This window comes from Pseudopipra pipra, chromosome 21 (genome assembly GCF_036250125.1).
Source record: "Pseudopipra pipra isolate bDixPip1 chromosome 21, bDixPip1.hap1, whole genome shotgun sequence".
In the NCBI taxonomy this organism is placed as follows: Eukaryota; Metazoa; Chordata; class Aves; order Passeriformes; family Pipridae; genus Pseudopipra; species Pseudopipra pipra.
The window spans coordinates 9,467,113-9,494,898 of record NC_087569.1 but is presented as its reverse complement, the minus strand read 5'-3'; the positions used below and the strand labels follow the sequence as shown (position 1 = coordinate 9,494,898).

At 42.0% G+C, this 27,786-nt stretch overlaps 1 protein-coding gene across 10 annotated transcripts in view; it reads left to right on the top strand.

Moving 5' to 3' along the window:
- The window catches only part of BCAS3 (BCAS3 microtubule associated cell migration factor), a 316,293-nt gene that overhangs the window by 33,900 nt on the left and 254,607 nt on the right, over positions 1-27,786 (top strand). For all 10 annotated transcript variants that reach the window (XR_010435660.1, XM_064678040.1, XM_064678038.1 and 7 more), the window contains 5 exons: positions 1,950-2,057; positions 3,690-3,766; positions 12,832-12,908; positions 14,623-14,706; positions 20,424-20,594. Coding sequence is in view for 9 of the 10 variants with exons in the window: in XM_064678040.1 (XP_064534110.1) it covers positions 1,950-2,057; positions 3,690-3,766; positions 12,832-12,908; positions 14,623-14,706; positions 20,424-20,594 (517 nt within the window). In the remaining variant the exon portion in view is untranslated. The remainder of the gene's footprint in view (positions 1-1,949; positions 2,058-3,689; positions 3,767-12,831; positions 12,909-14,622; positions 14,707-20,423; positions 20,595-27,786) is intronic.

The window sequence follows — 27,786 nt, the reverse complement described above, 5'->3', positions numbered from 1 at the left end:
CCTGGAAAGAGAAGATGGTCCTTCTGGTCTTGAAATCTGTTAATCTGAGCAAACTTTTGGGGCCCTTGAGGAGAACAGCATTGCCTTTGTGGTCTCAACAGATTAATAATATTACTCCAAAGATCACAAATCGTGCTCCAGCTTCCCCGTGGAAAGGTTCAGGCTGGGTTTTTCCCAATATACAATTAATTAACTCTGTCCTCTGGTTTTGTTTTGCTTTTCTTCCCTTTCAGAGCACTGACCTGTCCATACTTCATGTCCCAGGCCAGCTTGGACAGGGTTTGGAGCACCCTGCTCTGTGGGACGTGTCCCTGCCCCTGGCAGGGGGTGGAACCGGATGAGTTCTTAAAGCCCTTCCAACCCAAACCCTTCTGGAATTCTGTGATTCCATGAGAATACTTGAACTCTGTTACTGGTTTTTACCCAGTGTGGTTGAAAAAACCATTGGTAGGGGGGGTCTTACCATGATCAGCCAAAGGAAAGGTGTGACAAAATAATAACTATTATTATCATTTGAGCGACAGGATTATCACCCACAACTTGGAAAAATGGGACTGTTCAGCACAGGCTGGTGTGGAAATAGTGATTTTAATCAATTCTGCTGAGAGAATTCTATCTGTATCAACTTTGGTGATTCCTGATTTGAAATCAGGGTCTGTGTGCCCTTCTAGCAACATCACTATTTGCTGTAGGTAACAAAGTACTTTAATTAAAGAAGTTTTTTGTGTTTTTGAGCAGCAATGAACTTTAATGTGAAGGAATTAGACTGTTTCACTGTTTTAAAAGTGTTTTTGAAGAGCCTTTGAAATGCTGGAAGTAATAAATAGCACCCTCTAGTCCTTAGCCCGGGTATGTGCCTAGAAAAATGTATATTTTGGGAAGAATTGAAGTAGGCAAAATGTCAAGACTTATTTTTTTCCTCTTATTTCTGTGCCAGTTGTGTTTCTGTGCACGTCCTGGGTGTCACCCACTGCTGGATGAACCAGTTCATTATCTGGAGGCACAAACAGTTGGCATTTGTGCCCCAGCCCTCCTGGATGTTCTCGGGCAGCTCCGGGGGTGTCGTGGCAGGAATTGTGTTAAACTCTGTAAAATAAAGCAGATCTGGGCAAGGGGAAACACCCTCTTTTTACCAATGCTCAGGAGATGTTTGCACAGCTGGCAGCTCGTGCTCCCTCCTGTTCCTTGACCCAGGAGGAGCCAACATTTTAATGTGTTCCTGGAGGGGGAAGAAGGTGTTGTGGAACGGAGCTGCCACATCAAAGCCTCTGCTCAGCCTGGAAAATGGTTTCCACCACTGCCTTCCCCGGCCCTATCGGAGCACTCAGCACTTTCTCCCACTCAGCCTTTTTATTAAGAAATGGCCTGGAGAGAGTTTTATTTATATTGAAATGATAAAAGTGACGCAGAGCAGTTGAAAAGATCTGTGTGGCTCAGGAGACGAGGCCGTCAGAGATGTGATGTGAATCCTGGGTGATGTGCCCCTATCAAACCAAGCCATGTGGGTGAAGGAATTCCTCCCTGGAGGACAGTGTTGCTCTCTGGAGTAGTTTTTAACTGGAATGTCCTCTAAAATTTCCTGGCTTGTATTTTGCTGCTGTTCCCAAGTCTTCCTTGTGGCAGGAGAAACCATGTGTTTGATCAGTGGTTGCACGATAAAGGTTTGTGGAGATCATAATTCAGTTTTCAGCAGACCTTCCCTCTGGAGAAGGCTTATATTGACCCTTTCTTCTCCAGCATTTCTCCTTGGATTGCTGGAATTATGAGTCCAACCTTGGGTCAAGGGTTGGACTTGATGGTCTTGGAGGTCTTTTCCAAGTTTAATGATTCTGTGATTTTTTTCCTTCAGCGTGCTCAGCAATATAAGGAGGCTGAAATAATTAAAAAGCAATTTTTAAAATACCCTTATTTCCATTAAAATCTCTTTTTTTTTTTTTAATTCCTTTCAGCACCAGCCCTCCCTACTGCTGTGTGGATCTGTATTCCCTGAGAACAGGAGAGATGGTCAAGTCCATCCAGTTCAAAACTCCCATTTATGACCTCCACTGCAACAAGAGGTAAGGAGGGGGTTACTCTGCATTGCTTCTGTGTCAGGGCATGGAAAATTTCAATAATAAATACAGTTATTCTGTCTTTCCTGCAAGCACAGCTTTGGTTCTGCATTTCTCGTGGAATATTTCAGCTGGGATCTCCCAATGTGCTTCCCCAATGGCTTTTGTTTAAGGAGCTCAGACCATTTTGCATCTGAAATCATTTAAGCTCCTTTCAGGGTGAGCAGGAATCATTGAAATCCTTGATCATCCACCTACAGCTGGAGAAATGGGATCATGGAGAGTTTAACCAGCACTAAGGGGTTTATGTCCCTCTCCTTTGGGCTCCCTCGTTGTGTCAGACTCTGCCTTCCTGCCCAAAGCATTCCTGGTGTGCAGCCTGTGGTTTGCAGGGAATGATGTTCCAGTGAGTCAAATAATAAAGCTGCATCTCTCAGTTGGGGTGGAGAGCAAACAACTCTGCAGGCTGAGGATCCCAGAGCTCAGAGAGAATCTCTCGTGCTCACGGAATCACGAGTTCGGGGTTTTTCCTGAGTTAATTTTAAATTCACATCTCTGCCAGACACGCACAAAACTGAACCCCCTTGTAGTTTTTAAGGCAGAAGAGGAGTGCCAGGATGCCTGTGGGAGGATCTGGCTGATCCCTTGGCACTGCTGGTGGCAGGATTTGGGGCAGGGACTCTGCTCCCAGCCCGTGGTGCTGACGTTGGTGCTCCTCTCGCTCCGTGTTCCTGGGTTGGTCCCTGCCTGTCCTCAGGTCCCCCTGGACATGGTGCAATCACATCCCTGGCTTAAAGGGAGGGCACTGAGGGAAGAAATTCCTGCTTTCCTTTGGAAATACCCCTTTGCTGCCAGAACTGATGGTCCTTCACCAAGGCAGGTGGATAATACAAATAAGCAAGAATAAGAGGTGGTTTATTCCAGCCTCTCATACAAGAGTTTAAAAACTTGCTTTGGGGAAGTTCTCAGTGTGGGAGAAGGTGTATCCTGGTTATAAAGCTTCCACATCTGCATCTTTGGCCTCAATTTTTCAGGCAGCAAAGTGTTCCCTGCATGGTTTTTGCTCTTTAGTTCTGGTGATGAGCAGGTATTTTACAACAAAAGTGTGTCATGTACAAGCAAATACATAAACATACACCTGTAATTTTGCTTATTGACACAGGTTCTGCTTCTCTCAGCTGTGTTTGTGTGCTGATGTTCTTGGTATTAAACCCTCCCCTGCTCTTAGTAAATGAAATGGTTTAATAACTTTGCAGCGAGACGGGCAATGGGATTATTTCAAATTTAGCTCCTGTTCTGCCCGTCGTTGATTTGATTGTTATTTGAGTCAGTGAAAGTAATTCAGGGTTGGTTTTTTTTTTTTTTTGCAATCCCATCCTTTGTTTTTAATGGAGCTTTTACTGCAGGAGGCAGATCATAAATGTGTTGCTGGGCATCAGATCTGCTGTGCTTCCTGAAGTGAAGGTGGTGTGGTCGGGAGGGGAGAGAACCCTCCGTAACTGCCAGGGCTGGGTAACGTGGCACTTCATCACTGCAGAGTTCCTGTCGATGCTTTTGAAATAATTACATTTAGCTATTGAATCTTTAAGCCCTTGCATTTAATGCCTGAAGCACGTGTTCCCCTTTCTGTGTTTGCAGGATCCTGGTCGTGGTCCTGCAGGAGAAAATCGCTGCCTTTGACAGCTGCACCTTCACCAAAAAGTTCTTCGTTACCAGTATGTAAAAAAACCCAAAGCTTTCTTTTTTTTTTCTATTATTCTGTGCTTTGTTTTGTTTCTGAATCCTCAAGGCAGGTCTCCATGTCTTCCTTTGGACTTGCAGGAAATCTCCTGCTCCAGAAGCCCCCAAAATGTTACTCTTTGAATCCTTGTCTCCCTTCTATATTTATTATTGCTGTGACTAATTTCTCACTGTTGTAGATTATTAATTATCAATTTAGCACATTGACATCCAGAAGTAGCTGAGGAATTCTTTTGTTCATTCTGTACAAATATAAATACATGTAAAAGCCTCAGGACTGGAATTTCAGATTATCCACATAAGCAGCAATTAAAACCACATCCACAGTGATCTGCCCACTGTTCATTTTTGGTTGTTCTTTAGCCTCAGGTACATTGTGGTTTTTTTTTTAATGTGTCCTTATGTTACCAGGCCCCAAAGCTCCAGCAGCTCATGATTTATTTGGAAAGGTCAGAGTTTTATTATTCCAAAGGAGAGTGTGAATTTTTCTGGACATATTTTCAGTCACAATTGGAAAAGTTCTGAATTATCTTTTGTGTTATCTGTGCATTTATAGGAAAATCTCATTGGGAGAAGCTGTTACTTGGGATAGTTTGAGGGAAAGCAGCTTTCTGCAGTAATATTAAAGTTGCCAATAGGTGTCAGGTTCTTCCTATCCATGAATGGAAGATCCTGGAAATCTGCTGGGGTTCAGTGACAGGAACCAAGTGGGAAAAGACTTATTTGTGTCCTTCTATTCCTTACTCCTCTTGGACTGAGAATTAGGGTACCAGCCTTGCTTTATTTTAGATCAAAAGTAAAAAAAAAAAAACAAACCCTCAGTTAAATGTGTATTTTGAGAATTTTGGTACTATTTTTATTCCAGTTAATTTATTGTGGATTTTTTTTTTTTAAAGATACTGCAGTCGTTTTTAGACATTAATTCACTGACCTGTATTTTGAGGAACAGGGTAATGCTATTCCTTACCCTGACTTTGATTTGCATTTTTAATGGAACAGCAGCAGAACTTAAAGAGGACGAAATAAAACTTTGGGAGATAAAGAGCAAATGAGTTGAAAAATCCCAACCTCCCGAGCTGTCCCTAATCACAGTGTATTTCTCAAGCTGTGCTGCATTTTTAATATGAGAAACTCAAGATTTTCTCTAACTGTTACATTTCTGGGGTCCCAAATTTGATTAGGAACACCCTAATTTTTGGGGTGTTTTGGACCATCCCAGCCCCTCTCAGCTCGACAGTGGCCTGTGCCCACTGAGTGGGCAAATCCAGGTGCTTTTTCCCTGGCTAACTGGATTTCTGGGAGCTGTGCCCAGGGTTCTGCAGCTCCCTGGTTTCCCAGGGTGGGTGTCGTGCCCCGACACGCCGGGGCTGCAGCAAAGCTTTGGTCTGAGCTCTCCCCATTTCATGTGCTGAAATCTCCTCCACCTGAGAGTGGATCTTTAAAGGCTTAAGTTACTGTGCTGGGCTTGGAATGGGATGGAAATGAGCTGCAGGGATTTTTGGGAGGCAGCCAACTGGCCACAACTGGGCTCTCTTGCTGCCTTTGTAAAAAAAAAAATTTATTACGAGACAGTGCCAGTTTAAATTGAAAAAGTAGAACTCCCTGAATAGGAAGCTCAGGAAAAGGTCTTTTAAAGTCTTTGTTGCTATTCTTGGAGCATCCCTGCTCCTCAGGACAGCCTGAGGAGCAGCTGGATCACCCTGGTCACCTCAGCTGGACAGTGGCTGTGACAATGTCACCACCTGCCCAGGGAATTTCTCAGCATGAAGAGGATTCTCAGCTGTGATATTTGACTGCTTTTGGTCCTAAAAGGTCAAAAATATTAATGAGGATCACTGGCTCTCTGAAGATTTTTTTTTTTTTTATGGTTTAAACCACTGTAGGAAAAAAAAATCTTATTTTTCAAGCCAGTTTGGTTGTGATGTGGAAATCACATCTTCCATCAGAACCAACCCCATGGTGTGGGAGCCTTGGAACCTCCCTGAGGCAGCTCAAAGGCAAACATCCAACAGAAGCTCTGCTCTGTTTTGCTGGCTACACATAGAAATCAAATGCAGAAGGTACAATTAAAAGCAGTGTCAGGAATTCTGAAGCCCCTCAGAAATGCTAATGCAGCTGCCTTGCACGTGAGGAGTGTTTGTCTTTCTGTTTTTGGGGGTTTTTTTGTGGTTGAATGTGTAGCTTAATATATTGTTACAATAAATACACCATAAAATATTCAGGATGTAGAACACGGGCGAGTTCGTGCTGCTGTTGGAATGTTTAGCTCCTGCATTTCCTGCTTTTTTCTGGAGCAAATTTGACATAGTACTAACCTTTCTTTTCCCCTCTGCATGGGATTAGATGGAAATGAGCTGATTTGCCCGGGCTGGCTGAGAGCCAGCAGGTTTTATTTGTGCCTTTTGTAACAGAACCTCGGGGTACAGGTGCTCCAGCCTTGGCTGAGGGGATTTAAGGCAGGTGCTTAAAGGTGGAGGGAAAACATACTGGAGCCATTGTGGAAAAATGACCAGGATATCCCATAATCTACCCTGTGGGGTGTTGTGATTTTTAAATGGGAAGGCAGAGCATGGGTCTGCAGAGAGCCTGTGGCAGTGACTTCCATCCCTCACTGTTCTCCCAGCTCCTTTTCCCTAGGAAAGGCCTTGCTCCAAGGGGAGGATAAAGCCAAGCAGTAACTTCACATCCTGCCCTGTTTTAAGTGCTCACGTGGCCAAACTAAAAAAGAAATTCATTTGATGCTTATGATCAGAAAGTGTTGCCTTTCCTAGTTGTGACTGTCAAGGTGTGGATTTAAAAGAGATTTTTTCAATAATTAAGGGTTTTATCGTGGCTCATTTCAGAGCCTTTTCTGAACTCTGCACGTGATCAGAAACCAGAGTGATGTAGAGGCTTCCTCCCCCCTCCTTTGCTCTGAACAATAGCTGCAGAAAAGCTGAATTTCATTGATTTCTATTCCATCAGTGCTCCCTCAACCCATCTCCAAAACTGCTTACTGAGTGAGCGCTGATGGTTATGATGGATACTTTCTTCTCCATGAAGAATTATCCTTCCCACCCCCTGGGCCCTGGCTAAAGATGAGCACAGATAACATCATGCATGTGGCATCATCTCTGGGGCTGATAACGAGAGCCTGCTCAGGTTCTCCTGCCCTTCCACTCCTCATATTGATAAATCCTCCATCCATCATTCCCCAGGGATGGAGACAGTTATTGCAGCCATTAGCTGGCACCACATTTCTATTGATGCTGCTTAGAGCCCTGAGAGGTAATTTTCCAGATTTTAGTCAGAGTATTTCACTGTGTGGAAGGGTCTCCAAAGGCTCACCCAACCACAGGCCTGAAGTTATTGGGTGGATGTTGGATGCACCTCTCCAAGGAAGGGAAAAACCCCAAACCAAAGGGTGTTGGATGCTCTGATTTGGACTTGGTGTTGCTGTTTGCACTGACATTCACACTGGGTGGTTTCAGTTTGTCTGGAAATCATCTTTTTTGGGCATTTCTGGTAGAATTCCTTTCCCTGAAGGGCTCCCAGGGAGCAGTTGGAGCTCTTTGCTTTGAAGTGAAAAACTCTGGACGTCTTCTGAAAAGGTTTAATGGCTGAAGAGTCACGTTCTTGAGGAAGTTCTGAGTGTACATTTCCCTCCTCAGCTGTGCCCAGTGAGTGGCATTTCTCCTGGTTATCCCCCACAGAATAATTGGGATAATCATTGCCAGGATTCCTGTGTCTGGGGGGGAGATGGAAAGTCCTGGAGGCAGGTGGGGAACAGCTCCTGAGTCACAGTATTTTCTTGATCAGTGAAGAGGAGCCGAGTGTGTCCCTGTGAATTTAAACACTTTTTATCTTTATGCACACTCATATATATGAACACATAACCCTTCATGTCATTTTTATGTCCCTTGCCTGAGAAATGTTGATTTGATCTTGCTTTTACTTTTTAACAGCGTTTTATTTATAAGAGTGTTTCTTCCTGGCTGTGGGAACCAGTGTCTCACCATTCCAGGATGATGTTGAAAGACTTTCTGAAGGGCTTTTTGGGGCAGATTTATGGAAACAAATGACTTGGTTGCTCACAGGAGGTTTTGCTACGTTGCAGGAAAATAGAAATACAACACAAAACCTGCATCAAGTCCCCGAGATGTGAATCTGTCACATCTCCTGGCTTTGACAGTTGTAAAAATTACATGTAAAACAGGAAGTGCTGTTTGTTTCTAGACAAGTTATTTCTATCTAAAGCACCCAAATCCTTAATGTTAAAGGCCAAACAAAGCCATCTCACTCACATTGTCCTGCCCAGGAACAGCAACCTCAGTGCTAACGTTGTTATTTATCACTGTCCAAGTCTCTGAACATAAAAAAAAAGTGAACCTGAGATTAAACATTGTCCTGAAATCAGGCAAATTTGTGCTAAATTAAACAGCCAGGCCTAAGGAACATTTTTGGTAAAAGCTCTGGGGTTGGTCTTGGACCTTTGGAGTAACAGTAAAATCATAGAATAATCTGAGCTGGAAGGGACACAGTGGGATCATCCAAGTCCAAATGCTTAAAACTGCCCTGATAGAGAGGACAGGGAAGTAGTAAAAATATCTCTGTAGTGAAAATAATAATAATAGCAACAATAATAGCTATAATAATGCTAGTAATGGTAAGAATGCTAATAATAATGATGATGATAATTTAAAAAAAAATAAATCTGTGGTACTTCCACAATTATCTGTGAGGGAATTCAGTTCTTCTGCTCCAGGCCAGCACAAAATCATGGAATGGTTTGGGTTGGAAGGGACCTTAAAGCTCATCTCCTTCTCCCACCCATTTTATGGGTGATGCTTGAACAGAAGGAAGTACAAGAACAATAGAAGAGTTTTGGGAAGTATGTGACAGCATGAGAGGAATAACATTTACACAGGGCCTTTCATCTAGGAGGGACCCAGAGGAATTTATAAACAATATTACTTTATACAGTTTATAAACAAACAAAAAAATTGGTTTGCTAAAAAACAAAATCAACAAAACCAAAACAACAAAACTAAAAAACAACCCAACAAAAAATATTAGATAAAACAACTTTTATGATTTGTTTTCCTTGGAATAAACAATGCTTTTGCTACAGCAGTATCACTGTAGCAGTTATTTATTGGATATTCCCTCTCTGTGCTCCCCCTCATGGATCTGCTTTCTGGAGTGCAGTTCTTGAGGATGTAGTTGTGTAATTCCATTCCTGTGGAGTGCTGTGTGTTTTGTAAGGCCCAGGCAAGAATTACACATTGATTATCAGAGAAGCAGCACAGCTTTAGTGGGTTCTTGGAGCTGTTTATTTAAAAATACACGATGTCACTGCTTCACTGATTTTTAGTGATATCCAGCGAGTCCCTTGGATGATTAAAGGTAAATAATTTTGGTTTAAACAAGTTCCTCCTTTGGAGCCTGCCTTCCCCAGCATTCCTGGTGTTTGCTGCTTGTATCCCATCCCAGTGTCATGGTCATCACACCTGAGAGAGGCCATTTGGTTTATTGTTGGCTTATGGATATGAATTTCCAGAGGGGGGGTAGGGATTTTCATAATTAGCACAAGGGTAGTAATTGAAAAATAATGTAAGATAAATGTACCTTCTCTTTGCTCACTCACTAAGCAAACATTTGTGTAGCTCTTTGGAGAACTGTAACTTCTGACATTCCTGTGTTCTCAGTAAAACCAAATATATAAAATGAGCAGAGCAGCAGAGATGTTAGAAGCATCTTTGAATCCAATTAATCATAATAATCCAATTTCAGATGATCATTTTATTCAAAAAAGGGAAGAAACTAAGAAACTGTAGCACTAAAGAATTTTATCTGTGATGCTGTTTTGGTGTAGGTAAAACATGTGCCTTGGAAATGGGAAGACCAAGGCACAGGATATGAGGTACCAGGGTGCTCTTAGCCAAGTCCTCGTTTGGAGGGAGCCTGTTTTGTACTCCTCAGTGTTGCCTAGTTGGAATTTTTGGCCGTAGGAACTGAATCAAATGAGCAGACAAACTTGCACTTCCATTCTAATTTTCAAATTATAGTTTTTCCACTTTTTTTTTCACGTGCATTTAGAGGGAGAGAGTGGCTGTGTACTCAAAACCTTGTCACTCCCAGTAGGTTTTTCACCTATATTTTGGGGGTGATAGGCCCACTACAGCTTGCTCCAAGCTCAGATGTTTTTTGGTGCTTGCTTGGTTTGCTGCACTTCTGGAAGGCCTTTCCCTCAGCGATGCTTTCTTGGATGACCTCTCCATGCTGTCATTAAAACTTGGAAACTTTGGTCTCCTTGACAGTTAGTTCTGCATTCTCATTATGTTCATTCCTATTGTAAACACACCAAAGTTGCTGCTGTTGCTGCTTAGAATGGCCTTTTCCTCTGTTGTTTTGAAGTCCAGTAGAATTGGAAGTTAATCTTTAAGAGAGTGAGGCTGGTGAGGGTTGGATGGCCCAGCTTGGTGGGTCACGCCGTGTCTGCCTTTTCCTTTGCCTTGCAGATGATGTTCTGCTGACTCCAGCTGTTTTTTTGGAAAGCAGAAAAACAGTTTGCTTTTCCTTCCCATCAAGTATAACCCTTTGTTTATCCCTTGTGCTCGCTCTCCGAAATGCAGAGACTTGCAAAGAAAAGAAAGGGAGGAAATAGCTCTTTTTTTTTAATGCTGTTTTTCGTGTTGGAGAGTAGAGTTTAGGACCGAGCTGAATTGTTGACCTCTGTGGAGTTTATTCTTAGAACTGGCTGATTTGTGTGTGGAGTCTGATTGACTGAGCCCAGTTCATGGAACAAACCACCACCAGTGGGTTTGTGGAGGGCAGTCCCAGCTTTCCCAAGTAACTCTTCTATTACATGATCAATTTTTGATTGGAAGGATGCTTTTTTGTAGTTCTTCATTTACTTCAGTTCGCTGAAGTATTTGAGAACAGCTCCCTTTTCCAAGCAGGACTCATTTTTTGCTGTGAGTTGTTGAATTGCTGAGACTCCTTTAGTTTTTCTCCTGTGGGGGTATTGCAGAGTTTGGGAAACATAAATCCCTGATTCTAAAGTCACTGTAGAGATTTACATGATGAGGGTTATCATCTGGCAGTTTTTAGTGCTATATTTTATCCGTAAAAAGAAAGACAAAAAGATGTGGGGGACCTGAATGCCTTTACTGACCCAGATCAGAGCTGCTGAGGCAGAAGTCGGCATTAAAACCTCTCCGGTCCTGATCCGTAAAGTCATCGGAAGAATGTTTGTGTTTACAACCCAGGGTTGTATTTACAACCTTTTTTTTTTTTTTTTGCTTACTCTGTTCCTTAAGAGGCTCTGGCTGCCCACATTTTATGCCCTTCTGGAAGGCAATAACAATTGTGGCATCATCTCTTCAGAATCCGTTTCCCTTGCTGAGATCGGGGCGGCGATGAGGCCTCGCAAAACATTCGCTTTGGTTTCTGCTTTTCCCGGCCCAGGATGGGTTTAACTGGATGAATTGCTACTTTCTCTCCTTCCCTTCCTTTATGACCTCTGAAATGATCTTTCAGATTTTGCAGTGCCCTCAGTGCTGTGCTCTGAAAGATGAAATGCAGAGCTGGTTTATCTCGGCGGCAGTGGGGCCTGCGCGGGCCTGGCAGAACGCACCGAAAACGTTGTCAAAAGTCACTTTAAACCTGTTATAACGCCCTCCCACAACCTTTGCCACCACTCTGCAAGCACTGAAAATAAAGCCATTCTGCTTATAAAAGCCCTGTTCCCCTCAGCAAACGCTCTGGGCTTTTTTGGGGCCTGTTCACAAAGTCGGGAGTGTTTGCGAAGGTCAGTTTGCCTTTTCTCCCTGTGCTTGGCAGAGCAGTGTCAGAGTCTGATACAGGAGATTTTGGGGCAATAAAAGCTTAGCTGGCTGTCTCTGTTGTATTTTTAATTTTTTTTTTTTTTTAGGATTTTACAGTTGTGTGTTATGTATGTTCTCCTAAAATGCTGGTTTTCCCCTGATCCCAGCGCTCCTTCAGATGTGACACAGGACCAGCTGCCCAGGGCTCCTTTAAATCACACACACATGTCTATAAGATTTTAAATGTTGTGATCAAATCTTGGGCAATCCATGAGAGAATTTAAATTACTAAATTGGCTGTTGAAAACTGAGATTAACCACTTGCTTCATAGTCTCCTTTCCCTCATTTTCTCTCCTCCCTTTTTTTAATGTGGTTTTTAAAATATAAATTAGTTTTAAAAATTTTATTTATAAAAATGTCTTATTTATAAAATTTCATTAAAAACATGTATTTTTTAAACTTTATTCATTAAATGCCATTTAACATGGGCCTGATTTATTTTAAGCCTTGCCATATTTTCATTCACAGCTATTTTCTCATATAGGTGTTTTCACCTTTTAATCCTCAGGAATAATTCTCTGTTTTATTCTGATCTTTATCTGTGTGTGTATCTGTTTTTAATGGCAGTGTAAAGGTAATGGAAAGCAGGTGAAAAATGGAAAGGTGGCCGCTGATTTTAAATGAATTACAAATTCTCTCACTGTGTAAAGTTAAGTGGGTGCAAAAGCACAGTGAGAGGCTGAGGGCTTGTATATAAAATTGTTAAAATCAAAACCAAAAGCATTTTGAAAGGCTGAGGGCTTCTGTGTAGAATGATTAAAACCAAACCCAAAGCACACTGCACCCTTTCCTACAACAAAAAATCCAGAAGAGCTCGAAGTGAGCAAACTGCTCACCAACAGAAAAATGGCAGTCAAATAAAATGAATTAAAACCTGAAGATACAGAACCAGTCGGGTCAAACTTCAGTATCCCCTCACCCCACTGTATCAAAATGGCACTAAAAATGCAAACATAAGGAGAAATCGTTATTTACACATAATTAAATGTTCAGAATAGCTCATCTAACCACAGCCTTATCTGGAGGAACAAAAATGCAACCATCCACTGAGTGATATTAGCAACCCAAAGAGGTTTGTTTAGACTTTTTTTTTGTTTTCTTGGCAATAAATAGAATTCTTTGTGAGAAGTCATTAAGATATTTCTTAATGTTCCCTTTCCCATCTTTGCAGGCTGCTATCCTTGTCCAGGGCCAAACATGAATCCTATTGCCCTCGGAAGCCGTTGGCTTGCTTATGCAGAAAATAAGGTAAGGGAAGGTTTAATTGCAAAAAATACTTCTGGGTTTCATTCCAGATTTTTTGTATATGTAGGGGGAAAAAAAAGAAAAGAAAAAGTCTCAGGAAAAAGGTGTGTGAAAAAGAAGGTCTGTAAGAGGAGTTGCATTAAAATGACAGACCTAATAGGTATTTTTATATATCATATATTTACTGTGCACATGAACTTGGAAGGCATAAATATGTGGAGGCAGAGAAGACAAGCCCTCAATGTGTGTTTTCAGTGAGGTAACTCAATAACCAACCCCTTTTGTGCTTTAAAAGTTTAAAGCACTTAATTATAGACACTTCTGAAGGCAAAACAGTTCCTAAATTCTGTTTTGGGGGGGGGCTGAGTCTGGAAAGAGCCCGTGAGTTTGTGTGAAACAGCACAGCAATGCAGAAAATAGCATCAAAATACCCACTTCTGAACATCTTTGTTGAAAATGTTAAGCTTCAGGGAAAAAAAAAGAAAATATTTAGATAATTGTTCTTGTTTCTAGAGGCAAAGAAAACAGATCCCAAGCAAAGAAATGATCACTCCTTTTACCCAGCCCTGGACCAGGGGTGCGATCGTGTATTTAAAGCTCAGAGTGTTTGAAAAGTCTAAATTCAGCTTCTAAAGCCTTATTTTTTATTTCAAAGCAGATTTTTTTTCCTCTCTTCCACCTGTGTGAGTGGAGTAGCTGTTTCTAGAGCTGAGCCAGGAATTATCAGAGGCAGACTTTAGAAATGCATTTGCTGTTACACCTCTCCCAGCACAACTGATTCCTTCCCAAACCCAGGCCTGCCTTTGCCTCAGTGCCACGCCTGCCTGGTGCTGTAAAACTTAACCAGCCAGCCTGGGATTTAAAAAGTTGCATTTTGCTGACAAAATATAAGTTGCTGATCTGCAAAAGAATTACATCACAAAGGGAATTTAAATGGTTTGTGTGTTCCCAGGTAAATTCCCTGTGGGCTTCCCCTTTCTCTCTAGTTTAGCTGTTTTTATTTAGATACTTAAGACAGAAAAGCCTGTAGAAACAAATCCATCTTACAGTGATTTTTAATTTTCTTTAGCTCAAACAGGCAACATTTTCTGTGTGCAAGCAACAAATGCCTATAGTTTTTTATCATTTTATTTGGTCAGAAGCAGAGATTCTGTTGTTATTTAGGGTTCAAAGGCAGAACCTTTTGTAGGCTGATGGCAGGTACAAGAGTCTTGTTTTGATTTATTAATTTTGCAGGAAGGCAATATAAAGCAAAATACATTTCCTTTAATCTATTAAATGTAAAGTTTCAAGCAGCTCTTTTTCCTTTGTCATCTCCTTTGCTCCTAAAGAGGGGGGGGGGGGAAAAGCCACACTCGGATTCTTAGAATGTCTGATATTTAATGTTACATATACACGGCTAAAGCTTTTGATTATATTTATTTAAATTTATTTGTGGTATTGCTGCCAGACCAAAAATCCCACCATTTCAAAAGTTTATGAATTCTCAGTGACTACTCAGCTGGTAATTGAAAACTGGAGCGGAGGACGCGACAGTCTGGGTGGCACCCAGAAGATTATAAAAAGGGGTTAAGTGTCTCAGCAGGGCTTTCTGCTATTTGTAGGGGAAAAAAAAAAACACACACCACTGTACATGATAAATAAGAGCTCTGGTAATGGCTTATGGGTTTGTGTAGTTTAATAGTAGTTACTTGGTTGCTGTCTTTTCTTCTCGTAGCTGATCCGATGCCATCAATCCCGTGGTGGAGCCTGTGGAGACAACATCCAGTCTTACACTGCCACAGTCATTAGTGCTGCCAAAGTGAGTCCATCATCTGCTCGGGGGGAGCTTCTCGTGGAACATAATTATTAGGTTTCCCTGCTGAATTGGGCTGTGTGTCATCACCCCCCTTCCCTTCCCAGACAGGAGAACCCTGCAAGCATCAGCACCCTGTGCCTGTGCTCCCCGACCCTGCAGATCTGGGAGCAGCCACAGAGTGTTCCACAGAGTGTTCCACAAAGTATTCCCAGGCCTGAGCTGATTTTTAAGGGTTTTCTTTATTGCAAGCAGCTCTTCATATTAGGGGGGAAGTCACAGTAAAATGGGTTTGTGTAATGGCTGCTCCTAATGGTACAAGTTTATCAACATTTTGAATTATTAGTCTTTTAGCATCATGAAAAGTGACTTTACAAGTGCTTGGTGCTTCTCGGGCTCCATCACACTCACACTGTGCATTTTAATCTCTCTGAAGGATGACAGTGCAGTCCTGGAGCTAATTAATCACCTGCTTTGAAGGTTAGAGCTTATTAATGACTGTTTACATATAGGTCCCATTGCCTCATTTTCTTGGTTCAAATGTTATAATATCCCCCTTTTCAGAGAAATATCTGGGGTTTCATAATACCAAAGGAAGACCATGGCTTGGAAAACTCTTAAACAGGACAGAGTATGCACAACTTTTGTTTAACTGTTCCCCCCCAGCTCCAACATTTTGCCAAGTGCTTTCTTTTTCTCACACACAGACACACACAGGGTGAGTTTTGGCCCTGCCTGGTGAACTCGGTGCTGATTAGAAGCTTTCCCTGTAACCACGAGCCTTTTCATTTCTGATATGCACAACAAAACAAACCTAATAATAGGAATGAAATGACAGCACAGGACAAGAAGGCTCAGTGTCACTGGAGAAAACAACACTTAGGAGAAGCCACAAAGAGAGACACAGGGCAGGCCAGCTCATGTAAAAACAAAACATAAAAACAAACATATTCCCTCACAATCCCAGTGTGGCTGGAGGAGGAGAAAAATCACAGTTTTTTACATAGTTGAGGGGAACTGGAATTGCTCCTCTCCTGCTGTGATTTGCTGCATCTCTGTCTACTTTCACCATCAGCAGAGTGGAAAAAAAAAAAAGATGTGTGGGGAAATTCTCCCCAAACTCCTTCAATCTCAGTATCATGAACATCTCTTTTTATAGCAGAGATAAGTTTGAAGAAGTGACTGGCTTAGTGTGATCAGCCACAGTTTGGATCAGATGTGATAAAATCCTCCAAAACAGATCCCTGCAGCTGATGACCTTCCCTGCTGAGCTGCACTAGCCAAGGAGCATAATCCAGAAATTCCGATGTTAAGCTGAATTTATCACACTGAAGTAGTGCTATTGCATCATGTGAGTAGATCCTGAAGATAAAATGTGTTTATAATCATAGGAAAGAAAAGATTGTTTGCCTCTGTACGGAGATAAACTCGCAGTGAGAGTCAGGAAAAGGGATAATCCCCAGGGCACAGTGTCTGCACTACTTGGTGTTTGCACATGGCTTGTGCTCCTCACTGTTACTGTAACAGACAAGATTAATACTGATACACTTTTAAATATTTGCACCATTTGGCTCTTGAGTCTGTCTCAGCCTCAGTGTATTAATTTGTTACCCGCAAATAAGGCAACTGTGACTCCGAAATGTTTAATTTATTAGTGAGTTCACTGAGCCTTGGCTTGTTATCCAGCGAGTTTTCATCTCTGATAACTCCAGTGCTGACTTGCTGGCAAATATCTGGTGCTCTCTGTCCATCTCATTGCCTCACCACCAGCTTTACTCCATCCTTATGTGAGCCATCACTTCTGAGCCTCTCCTGCTGCTGTGTCCTCTCAGCCTGCAGTGGTTTGTCATCCCTTTGCTTTCATCAGCAGAGGTGGCAGCTCTTTGGGAAGTGGAGCTCCTTTTTTTCCCCCTTTTGGTTCAGAAGTGGTTCTGTTAAAGTTCTTGTTTTGCCAGGTTCCCTTGGCTTCCAGCCTGTTCTCTGTTCGGGTTCCAGTCTCTTCCTGAAGGAAGTGAAAGGACCTTCCTATAAAAGAGAGGAAAAGCTGAGAGCAAAGAGGGGTTTCAGCAGGGCCACTTGGGAGAGTTGCCTCTGAGATCCTCTCAGTGGCAGCACAGAATACTGACTTTCATGGTTTTCCTTTTGAGGAGATGTGTCCTGGTGGTGACAGTGGCTTTGTCCTCCCTGGGAGCTCCTGCTGTGTCCTGCACTCGAGGAATTCCCTCCCTAATCAACTCAAAAGGTCCCTCTTGGCTCAGAATGCCAAGGTCAAAGCTGTGATCCTGTTTGGGTGGGTTGTTACTGGTGCCAGAACTCTTGTTATTCAGGTGACACCATGAAGAATTCCTTTGTGTCATCTTCCCATTTGATTTCCAGGAGGATTTTATTTTTAAAATTGAGCTTTTTGCTGTTTCTCCTTAAATGCATCTCGCAGGAGCATTGCTTGCTGCTGCTGCTGGAAAACACACACATCTTGCCCAACTCTATCTCTGATTTTCCACACTTTGGTGCTTTTCTTGCTGTTCCTATTCTAAAAACTCTGATAACTTCTATCATTTGACCCAGCAGAAAACTTCTGGAAATAGAACATGTCTCAAGATTCCCATTTAGGTTCATTGTTATCAAGGATAGAAACTCATGTGTTTGGAAAAATGAAAATATTGTTCCTTATGGGATGAAGTTTCTTTTCCCTCCTGCTGGATGGAGTAGGATGGAAGTAGATTAACTTTCAGAACAAACTCCATTATTACCTAACGGTGTTGCTGATGGGAGAATGTTCAGGTGAAATGTGAATTTTTTTTGTTATAATTGTCCATATTTATCCATTTTGGATGCAGCAAGGAAGGGGAATTAGGAAAAGACATTCTTGTTTCTTTTCTCCCCGTGTCTTGTTGAGGAGAACTTTGGTCCCCCCGTGTCCCAGCACACTCTGTGTTCAAGTGGAGCTCACACTTTCTGCTTAAGAGGAATTTCCTAACAGTTTTATTCCCTATCTTCCCTCTTTTCAGAACATGGGGCAAGAGCAGGAAAGGGAAACTTCTTTGCAAAGCCTGAATATTTCCACAAATATTTAGTTTGAACTTGAATCTGTAATTGATTGAACGTTCACTTTGTTCACACTGACTGTGAGGCTCAACTGTGCTGACACCCAAGGCAGATCTTCTTGATATCTTCCTGCTTTCTATAGATTTTTCATTTGACAGCAAATAAATCATATAAAATGCATTTATTATGAGAAACAGGAGCAATATACTGTGTTGTCTCTAAAAGGATGCAAGGCCTTTGTTGGAACAAAAGAGCCTAAAAAGCACCGAATGATGCATTTTAATTCTTTTCATCTAATTAAAGCTGCAGTTATTCTTCAATTAAATGGGATATGAGTGCATATATTTATTTTAATTAAATATATGTATTTCTTTATATTTAAATGAACGTGAGCAATCCTGTTTTTAAGTAGATAGGGTGGATGTGAGTTATAAATAATATGTGTGTCTGCACAATGTGCATCGTTGCTTAAAAGGAACTGGATCAAGGATTTTAATTTTATTTATAAGCAAACTTCACTGGCAGGTTCCCATCAGTGACAGAGGAGCTGGGACAGTGCAAACTTTAACCTATTTCATTTAAAATGTATTTGGTCTGTCACATGTCTCGCATCAAATTATAAACCAGCTCCTTCTCACCTCATAACTTCTTTGGTTGATTCTTTCTCCATATCTTTTAATCCCGGCGAGGTAAAGTGATTTAGCAAAGGCTGCATCTGTTTTCTCTTGTTACCTGATAACTCCTTAATGAGGACTAACAGCTTATGTGAGAGCAAGGTCATTAGTCCTAATGGCTGGAGGGACAGCTGATATGGCCTGGGAAAGGTTAAAGATTACCCGGGCAGTTTGGCAAATATACACAACAGCACGGGGCAGTCGGTGCTGGAATGGCTTCCCACTGATAGTCCTGGGCTAATGGGCTCATCCCTGCACACCCACTGCTCCTCAGGATTCCTGCTCCAGGGGGCAGGAATTCATTTGGCTCGAGAAGCACTTGAGTTTTTTTTCCTGGAGAGCTCTAAATTTCTCCTTGGCGCTGTGTCATCCCAGCGCTCGAGGTATAAATAGTAAAGATATTTTCCTAAAACAGGTCAATTAGAGTTTTTGGCCTTTTTTCACTTGGCCGTGTGGCGCTTCCTGATTTCTCCTTCCTGCTGGATAAACTAGAAACAAATCATTTTAGGGCATTTTAAGTGCAAAAAAACCCTGCCTGGTCAGTTTTTGGGAGGAGAGTTGGACCCCCCCTCCCCGTGGTGGCTATTTTAGTCTGTCCCTCACCCCTCAGTCCCTGCTTTATGTCACAATTCTCATCCCTCCGCCTCATTTTATTCCACTCCCCGCCCGTCGCTGGGTATAAAAAGAAATAATCAGAAACAAATGGCAGGATATTACTAAAGACTTTAAACCCCAAAAAGCCATCACTGTGCTCAAGGCCTGGCTCGATTTTGAAGTGGAAGTATCTCCATTAGCAGTAATGGGGTGAGTCCATCAGCAGAGGCATCTCAGAGGTTAATCAGCCTTCCTGGCCATCGATACCGTGTGGCGCCTGCTGCCCTGGGCCCTGCCCGGGCTCTCCTGACAGCACACCCACAACTCATTGCCCATGAATTATTAAAACAAACGTTTGGCTGCTAATTGATGAACACTAATGTGTTTTCTAATCACTGCAGTTCGAGATTTTAGCACTAAACAAAGCAGTTGCTATTGATTTGTGGCCGCTTCTTGGTTTTTGCAGCCTGGCATCTGGGTGCCTTTTTTTTTTTTTTTCCCTTTTCAATTTAGCAGGCAGCTTAGCTTGTCTTTTTAGTTAAGAATTGGCTTGTTACAGTGTCATTCCATTCTGATCTCTTTTGCTATTTCTTATTTATATTGCCTAATAAATCTGCTCAGTTCTCTTGCAGGCAAACCGGGCGCAGTCCTTGATTCAAGGAGAAAACATTTCAAGTTGTAGTCGGGGTTGTTTTGCTTTAAATCCTCATCTCTCCTACTGTGTCTACTCTCCCTCTTTCTCCAAACAAAATAAAGCAACATAAAAACAATCTCCAGCATCTTTAGCTGATAAAAGCTGGTGCGGTGAAAATGTTTTCAAAAGCCACGTCTGGAAAACACACAGAGCCTGGAAAGTCCCAGAACTTGTGCTGGGATGTGCAGCTGGGGACGGGGGTTCTGCTGTCCAGGACCTTCAGAGGGGCATTTGTAATTTTCCTGGGTTTGATCCCAGGTTCAGTTTTCACGGTGCAAAAGGCTTTAATTGCCAAGGAGTGTGTCGGATCCAGGAAAGGCCAAATCCCATCCCTTGCCCTGTGCAGGAGACAAAACTCTGTCAGGATCAGCATCTCAGGGTGTTTTTGTGTGAGCTCTGCCCTCCTACACACCCAGCTCGGCCTCATCATTTAATCCTTCCCAGGCTCTTGAAAGAAGTCAAAACAAAATTAAAGAAACTAAAAGCCGAAATACTTAAAATATTAAAAATCATTTAAACGTTAAAATACTCTTTTTTTTTTTTTTTTTCTTGAAGAATGCTTTGGAATAACTGAATTCCAAACCCGAGGTGAAATTTTTTCAAGCTGTTCCTCCTCCAGCCCTTTGCAGCCGATACATCACATGCAGAAAACACTGCAGATAAATCCACCCCGCGGCCCTAAAATGTCATTTATTGGGTGTTTTTCCTCTTGGCAGACGATAAAGACGGGGCTGACCATGGTTGGGAAGGTGGTCACTCAGCTCACGGGGACGCTGCCGTCGGGAGCCACCGAGGAGGAGATTTTGGCTCACAGCAACCTCCGCCGGAGCCCTCTGGTGCCCGGGATCGTCACCATCATCGACACCGAGACGGTGGCAGAGGGACAGGTAATGTCAGCACACAGGCAGGACCTGCATTTGCACTGAAACCTCACCGAAACGCCCTTGAAAATGAAAAATAAATCAGATTTTTCGGTGCTCGTTCCGGTCCCGCAGCGCTGAGATAAAGTCCTGCTCGGGGCTGAAACGAAGCCAAAATATATAAATATCGTCCTTGCAGGGTATTTATGTGACACTTTGACAGGGCAGAGTGTGAAGTGTCACATTTTGTCTCTCAGACACTTGTTCCTAATTGACACTGATTGATGCTGATCAGCCGAGGTGGAGGTGGAGCCTGATTATATTTGTTAATGTGAAAACGTGATGGTCTAGAAAATGCAGAGAACTGTTGAATTCCAGGTGAAAAAAAGATGCTGAGTGGAGTTTATTATAAAAGCTTATAATTTTATATAAATCTCAAGGCTACCACACAGCTGTTTTGTGAGGCATTTGCACTGTTTTACCAAGAATATAATAAATTTGCTGTGTGTAATAATATACATACAATATATTATGTATGTAATAATATACATACAGTATATTATGTATGTAATAATATACATACAGTGCATCAGGCAAAACCATTTGTTACAAAATCCATCCCATTATCACACCCCCTATAAATGGGTGTATTTTACTGTCTTTAGGGCAGAGAAGATTTCCATGTCCTACTTTGTTTTGTTCTCTCATTTAATTTTTGGTCCTGGATCCAGTGTTTATGCAGAACTCCCACACACTCCATTATTCTGTAACTGGTAATATTTTTTTTTTCCTCGTGGTCCCATTTATTGAATTTAAAAAGACAAAGCCTTTATTTTTTCTTGTTTCCCCCTGTGTTTATGGTGCTCATTGCAGGTGAGGTATTAAGGACACATCAGTAGTCAGGTGGGAAAAGAAAATGTTTTACTTGAAAAGAAACAAAACAAAATTAAAAACCCTGTTGTGCTTGTTCCTGAGGATTAGTTTTGGAAGTATTAACCAAGCAATGTTTCATTGAAAGGGGGTTGTTCAGAAAACATTATGGGCCTTTTCTTCCAAAATTGAAATGAAAGAAAAAGAAAGAAAGAGGATGGAAAAAGAATTTATTTACTTAAGATCTTAAGAGTCAGGTCTTAAAATAATTCTGTTGGCTGTTGGGGTTTGTTTTTGTTTCCAGGGGAAAAAAACAAAGGTCTTTTGGCTCTTCATATACAACCAGGGAAAAAAAAAGAAGAATTTTCCTTCATAAATTTCTGATGAAGCCTTTTTAATGTGGTCATTATTCCTGCCCCTCGTTGTCTGTGCTTTGATTCTTCTGCACAGGCCTAGGGGGAAAAAAAAATGATAGATCTTAGGGTTTTAAGACTTGTTATGTATGATTTAGAGGTTTTATGAACTTGTCCTCTGACCTTAACAATAGTAGGGAGCTCTCAAGCCTAAAGGGCACTATAGGAGAGTAGTTGTAAAAATGATAACGTTTGCCTTGTCCAAATACTGCTGCTCTAACATAAATAAGCCATCAGTTCTAGGAAAATCATTTTTGCCTTGGATCTCCAGGGAAGGAGGCTCCAAGTTGGATGTCCTAATTGTTGGTGTGTGCTGCATTCATATTTTTGTGAGCTGAAGTTTTAAATCTGTCAGATTATTATTTTAATAAAATTATTATTATTTTAATTATTATCAATATTATTAATTTTAATTTTAAATATGCATGATTTATTATTATTATTATTATTATTATTATTATTATTATTATTATTATTATTATTATTATTATTATTATTATTATTATTATTATTATTTTAAATCTGTCAGATTATTATTTTCAGTGCTGGGATTTGCTTTCAGCATTAGCATTGTGTTTCTTTCCAGGGAATGACAATAACCTTTCTTTTGCAATGTTAGATTTTTCACTGTGCAGGAGACTTATTTTTAACAGTTTTTTCTTGCTGAAATGTGCTTCTAGCAAAAGGAAAGTTGATTAAAAATAACTGAATACACTTTGTACTTGGTCGTTCCCCACGGCCCCAGCACAGAACCTCCTCACATGAGGCGTGTCCTGGCTGCTCCCAGTCCCCACTGAGCTCTTCCCTGTCCCTCCAGCTCCATTTCCAGGGGAAATGTAAGTTTTTGGGCACTTTTGGCTGTGCTGGAGCCTGATTTTGGGTGTTTCCCGAGGAGCCTGGCAGGGATCTGGTGCTGTGTGCTGGGCAAGGAGTGCCAGGCCAGGGCAGGTGGCACGTGTTTGGCCTGGCTGGTTTTTATGGCAGAGTTGAGTGAAGCTTCAGTTCAGGGGAGTGTTTTAGCACATCTGACCTTGAAACCGGGCGAGGAGCTCCCTGAGCTACCTGGGCCTGCTGCTGGTGGGGGAGCATCCAGCTGATTCCACAGCTTATCCCTCATTCTGTGGACTTCTGACATTATTCTGCTCTTCTGGGGCCAGTCTGCTTGCTGGCAGTGGTCACCCAGAGTAGCTGTGCCCAGCCTGTGGCTGGCAGGGCAGGGGATGGAGCAGGTTTTGGGGAGAAAAGGGGGGTTTTGGGGAGAGCCGCCGCCGTCCAGCGACTGCCTCGCACGGGTCACTCCCTGTTTTCCTGATGGAATGTTTTTTCCAAAGTTATTGGTTTATGGAATCACAGAGTCATTAAGGTTGGAAAAGACCTGATGGATCATCAAGTCCAACCTTTGATCTAATCCCCCCATCCCATGAAGTGCCACGTCCGCTCGTTTTTTGGATGCTGCCAGGGATGGTGACTCTGCTTCCCTTCCACTGCTTGGCCACTCTTTCACTGAAGAGATTTTCTTTTTTTTCCCCTTGTCTTGTCATCCCAGTTTTCAGATTTCAGGGAATAAACAGGTCTGGGTGGGACCAAACAAACAGCAGCATTCCTCTTTCCTCGTGCCTGTTCCGGGGAGGGTTTCGTCGCTGTGCCCATCACAGACTTCACTCTCCCTGCACTCCTTGGGAACCCCCAAATTAGGAATGCCAGCCAAGTGCTTCCTGGGCTGGATCAGCCCTTGGAAAGCCTTGCATCCCTCCCTCAGTGTAGATTTGTGGCTGCTTCCATGGTTTCCAGGAGGGGTGGCAGCCTGGTTGTAACCGAGGGGAGTTTCAGAAGCAGGAATGAGTTATTTTCTTATTATTAAATAAATCCCTCCCCTCCTTCAGGTCCATAAAGATTTCCCTCGACCTGCACAGCCTGAGAACTTGGGTGTTGCAGTGAAATAAAACAATTTCCAAGTTATGAATACATCTTTAAGATAACCTGTGGTAAAAAAAGAGAAAGGAAGAAATCTGATTTAAAAAAGAGAAAGTAAACCTAAGGCAGGCAAGGACATCATTTTGGAGGAAGAATAACTGCTTTTTTTCAGTGGGGAAGCAGAGTTTTTAAAAAAATAAATGTATTTAAAGGCTTGCAAATTAATTAGGCAAGTGCTTGTCCGGTTCCTTTGAGCACAACAGCACAGGTTTTAAAGATGGACTGAGCTGCTCTGTGCAAATACAGCAATTTATTTGCCAGTAGGAAGATTAGGGAACATATTTTGGTTACAAGCCAGAGGGACTTTTTGCAGCTTTAAGTTTTCACTAATTTTTTTGTTATTTCTCCCATTTCAAAGACATCAAACATGAGGAATGTGAGGTGGAACTCGATGTGTTCTGTGCACTGCACGGGGGGTGAAATGCAAACTCACCACTGAAAAACACGCAGTTAGAGACCAAAGAAGTCTCCTTGTGGAATCTCCCAGGATTAAATATGGGGAAATATTTTTAATAAACCTGATGAATGTAGATATTGTAGTAAACTCCCATCCCCAGCAGTTGTTTATGTGATAGCTCCTACTTGCTTAATTGGCGATACTTTAAGAAAATTTGAATTATGAGGTCATTAAATAAATGCAGAGGAATGCAGAATTATTGACGTTGGCTGTCATGAGATATTTGTGAAAGGAATAAAAATAATTATCGAGATGCCCAAGTAACTTTGTGGTAAACCAAAGTATGTTAACAAGGTTGTGTGCTTGTTTAAACTTCCTTCTAATGAAGTGTTAGCAAACTTTTCAGTTGGATGGAACCACTATTTATTTGAATCTGTTAATTAGTTGAAATGGCTAAAACTAAAGCCCTACAGATGTCCTCTTTTTTTTTTTTTTTTTGCAGTAATTGGAATTAAATGTGTGAGACTTTATTGGCTCGGGCTTTGAAAGCAAAAATTATTTTCCCCTCGACCTTTGTTTTCTGTATTTTAATTAATTCATCCACTGGGCCACCCACGTGCAGGCTGCAATAACCACCCTGCTCAAAAAGTCGCCAGTTTTTTGGGGGCTTGAATGTCAAATCTGTTCAACATCCAGCAGTTGGCTGACAGAGAAATGATGTGGGCCTTCCAAAATGCAGGACCCGGTGATGGACGAGCCATCGCCGAGCGGCTCATCCCCGACCCAGGCCAGGGTTTGGGGCAATATTTGCAAAACAACTCAGGAGAAGAAGATAACATGTTGATCTGTTTATGTTTTAAAATGTGATTGGGGCTTTTTTTTTTCCCTCCCTGTTCCCTATTAACTTTTTATTGCATTAAAGAGGAATTTTCAGGGGAAAAAAACCAACCCAACGACCAGCCGACCGCTGCAGTTTCAAAAGTTCATTTTCATTTGGTGAGGAGTTGATGGCAATTGAACCAAATCAAGATGCTTATCAGGAGCAGGAATTGTTGGGAAACTTTGGTCTGAAGCAGGGAGAAGCTCAAAGAATAGAGCATATTCCATAATAAAACTTTAACTGTGGACATAATTCCACTGGTCATTAACACCAGGGCTTTTATTTTGGGAGCAGCTCTCACAGAGCCTGACCTGATGTTCTCTTGCTCAGACATTTAGCCTCGATTTTCTTCACTTTTTATGTCTCTGTGTATTACAGAAGAATTCTTTTTATATGTAAATATAAAAAAGGAGCACCAGGATTCCCTGGGAGCATAATACTGTCTGCCTCACTTTTATTAAAGGAGATCTGGTTTTTGTCAAGAAGACATTTTTGTCTCAGATAAATGGTTCAGGCTGAGCACGGGGCTGGTTTGAGTTTATGCTGGATTCTATTAAAAGGAGAGCAGTAGTTTAATGCCACAGATCTATCACTTTTAGCCCCTTTCCACTGATGTCTGACCTTGGCTGTAAGTTGGGGGAGGCTGAGGGGGTCGGTGTTTGTGGGTAGGAACTGAATCAAACCCTACCTTCAGCTATTTAAACCATTGGAGATCTCATCAGCCAAGATATCTTTATGATATAATATTCATATTTATAATTATTGCCAAAGCTATTCGTTTTTATGATGATGGGATTACTCTTTCTTAATTGTATTAAGAGTAGGACCGGCTTGATTAGATTTGGGCCCATTTTTTACTTGTGTTACTTTCATGTTTTATTTAAAAACATGTCTCCACTGGGATAAGTGGTGTAATTTGCCTTTAAAGATTAAAATAATTGGAGTCATAATTACTGGTGGCTTCTGTTGAGCAGGACGGAAAATACGGCGGATGAAGAAAAATATGGCATAGGAGGAAAAAGCTGCAGCTTCAGCCCTCAGAGCAGACACTGGTGGCTGGTAGTAAATGTAACAATGCCCTTGGTGTTCTATCTCTTCATTTTTGAGGGAGATAAAGAGGGTTTGATGACCCTTCTCTCAGTGTTCTGTTGGAGCTGCTTTGGGAGCCGCGGCCTTGGCTCGGCGTGTCCGGCCACGGGCTCCGTCCTGGGCAGCTCTTTGGAAAATCTTATTGCAACTCTCTTGGTAAAACCCTGTTTGGGCATCAGGAATAGCTCATTTATTGCAGTTTATTATGTTTATTCCTTTGTTACATTTAGTACAAGTGCTCATTTCTTTGCGAGGGTGTCTGGGTGGAACAGTCCGAGCGTCCGTTTCTCGTCGGTTGTTTTTTGCCAGCTCTGCAGGGAAGGTCCTCGAGCACCCTGAGGAGCCTCAGTGAGTGAGTAATGCTCAGATTTATGAACCTTTCTCAGTGAGAGACTTTGTAAGGCCTTTTACTCCTAATAGTAGGGTGGTTAGAGGCCCCCACCTTGGAGAACGAAGCCTGGTTGGCACGAAAAAAATTGCAGGCTGGGGATTCCTGTGGGCTCTGGGAGGGGGAATGAGCTGCTTCCCTTGAGCTCCCCCACAGCACTTGGGTGTGTTATTAGGGAAATTGTCCCACTGTTGTGATTTCCAGGAAAAATTTCCAGCTCTGCTGTTTGCAGTGGTAAGAAACCATCAGCTGGTTGAAAGGAGCCGGTGGGACGATGTGGGTGTTGATTTGAGGGGCCATTTGTTACCCTGCAAGTCCCTCCAGCAGCATCTTCCACTTCAGCTCTGCCAGGAGAGGCTCTAAAATCTGTGACATTTGTGTGACAGAGGCCTGGGATGATTTTTAATTGTTGCACAGTTCCAGTTTCATCCTTGTCCACCCGAAATCTGTGCAATTCGATCCATCCAGCTTGATACAAACCCTGCTGTACTGAGGCACTTAAATCCACATCAGGATCTCTAATACAGAAAATAATGTATTCCTAAGGCAGCATGTGTGCCATCAGCATAATTTTGACTTCCTTAGGTTGTATTAAAAGGGGAAAATCACCCTGGGATTTGAAGCTGTGCAAGGTCTGACCTGGGACGGGAACCAGGCTTTGGGTTGGTGGCATTTTAGGGAGGGACATTCCCAAAGAGGCTCTTTGGCTGATGATGTTAAATCTAATCCCTTGGATTTTATTTTTTACCTCCTTCCTTTGTAGTGTTGGAATTGTAAAAAGGGACGTGTGTTTTCCCCAGCTGTGCAGGAGGGCAGGGGAAGGATGTGACAAATCCTGAAAACTTAAATAGAAATCAGTGATTTTAAGCAAGGCACTTTTTCTCTGTTCCTAAAATGTCTTCCTGCTGATTTGAAAAAGATGAAGAACATTTTTTTCAGTGTTCTGAAACAGCAAGTGCTGTTTCCATGTGTGTTTCCAAAGCCAGATTGTCCATCCTGTGGTGAGTCCTGGGCAGGGACACGGATCAGGTGTCCACAGAGGGTGTGGGGTGGCACCATCACAGCCCTGAGTGTCACATTCTCCAAGGATTTCCACATTTTTGAGTAATGAAGGTGCTTTTGTGTTTTTTTTTTTTTTTTAAATATATTTTTTTAATTTACTTGGCCAGAGCAGGAGATGAACACATTTGAGTTTAAATCTGAAAGCT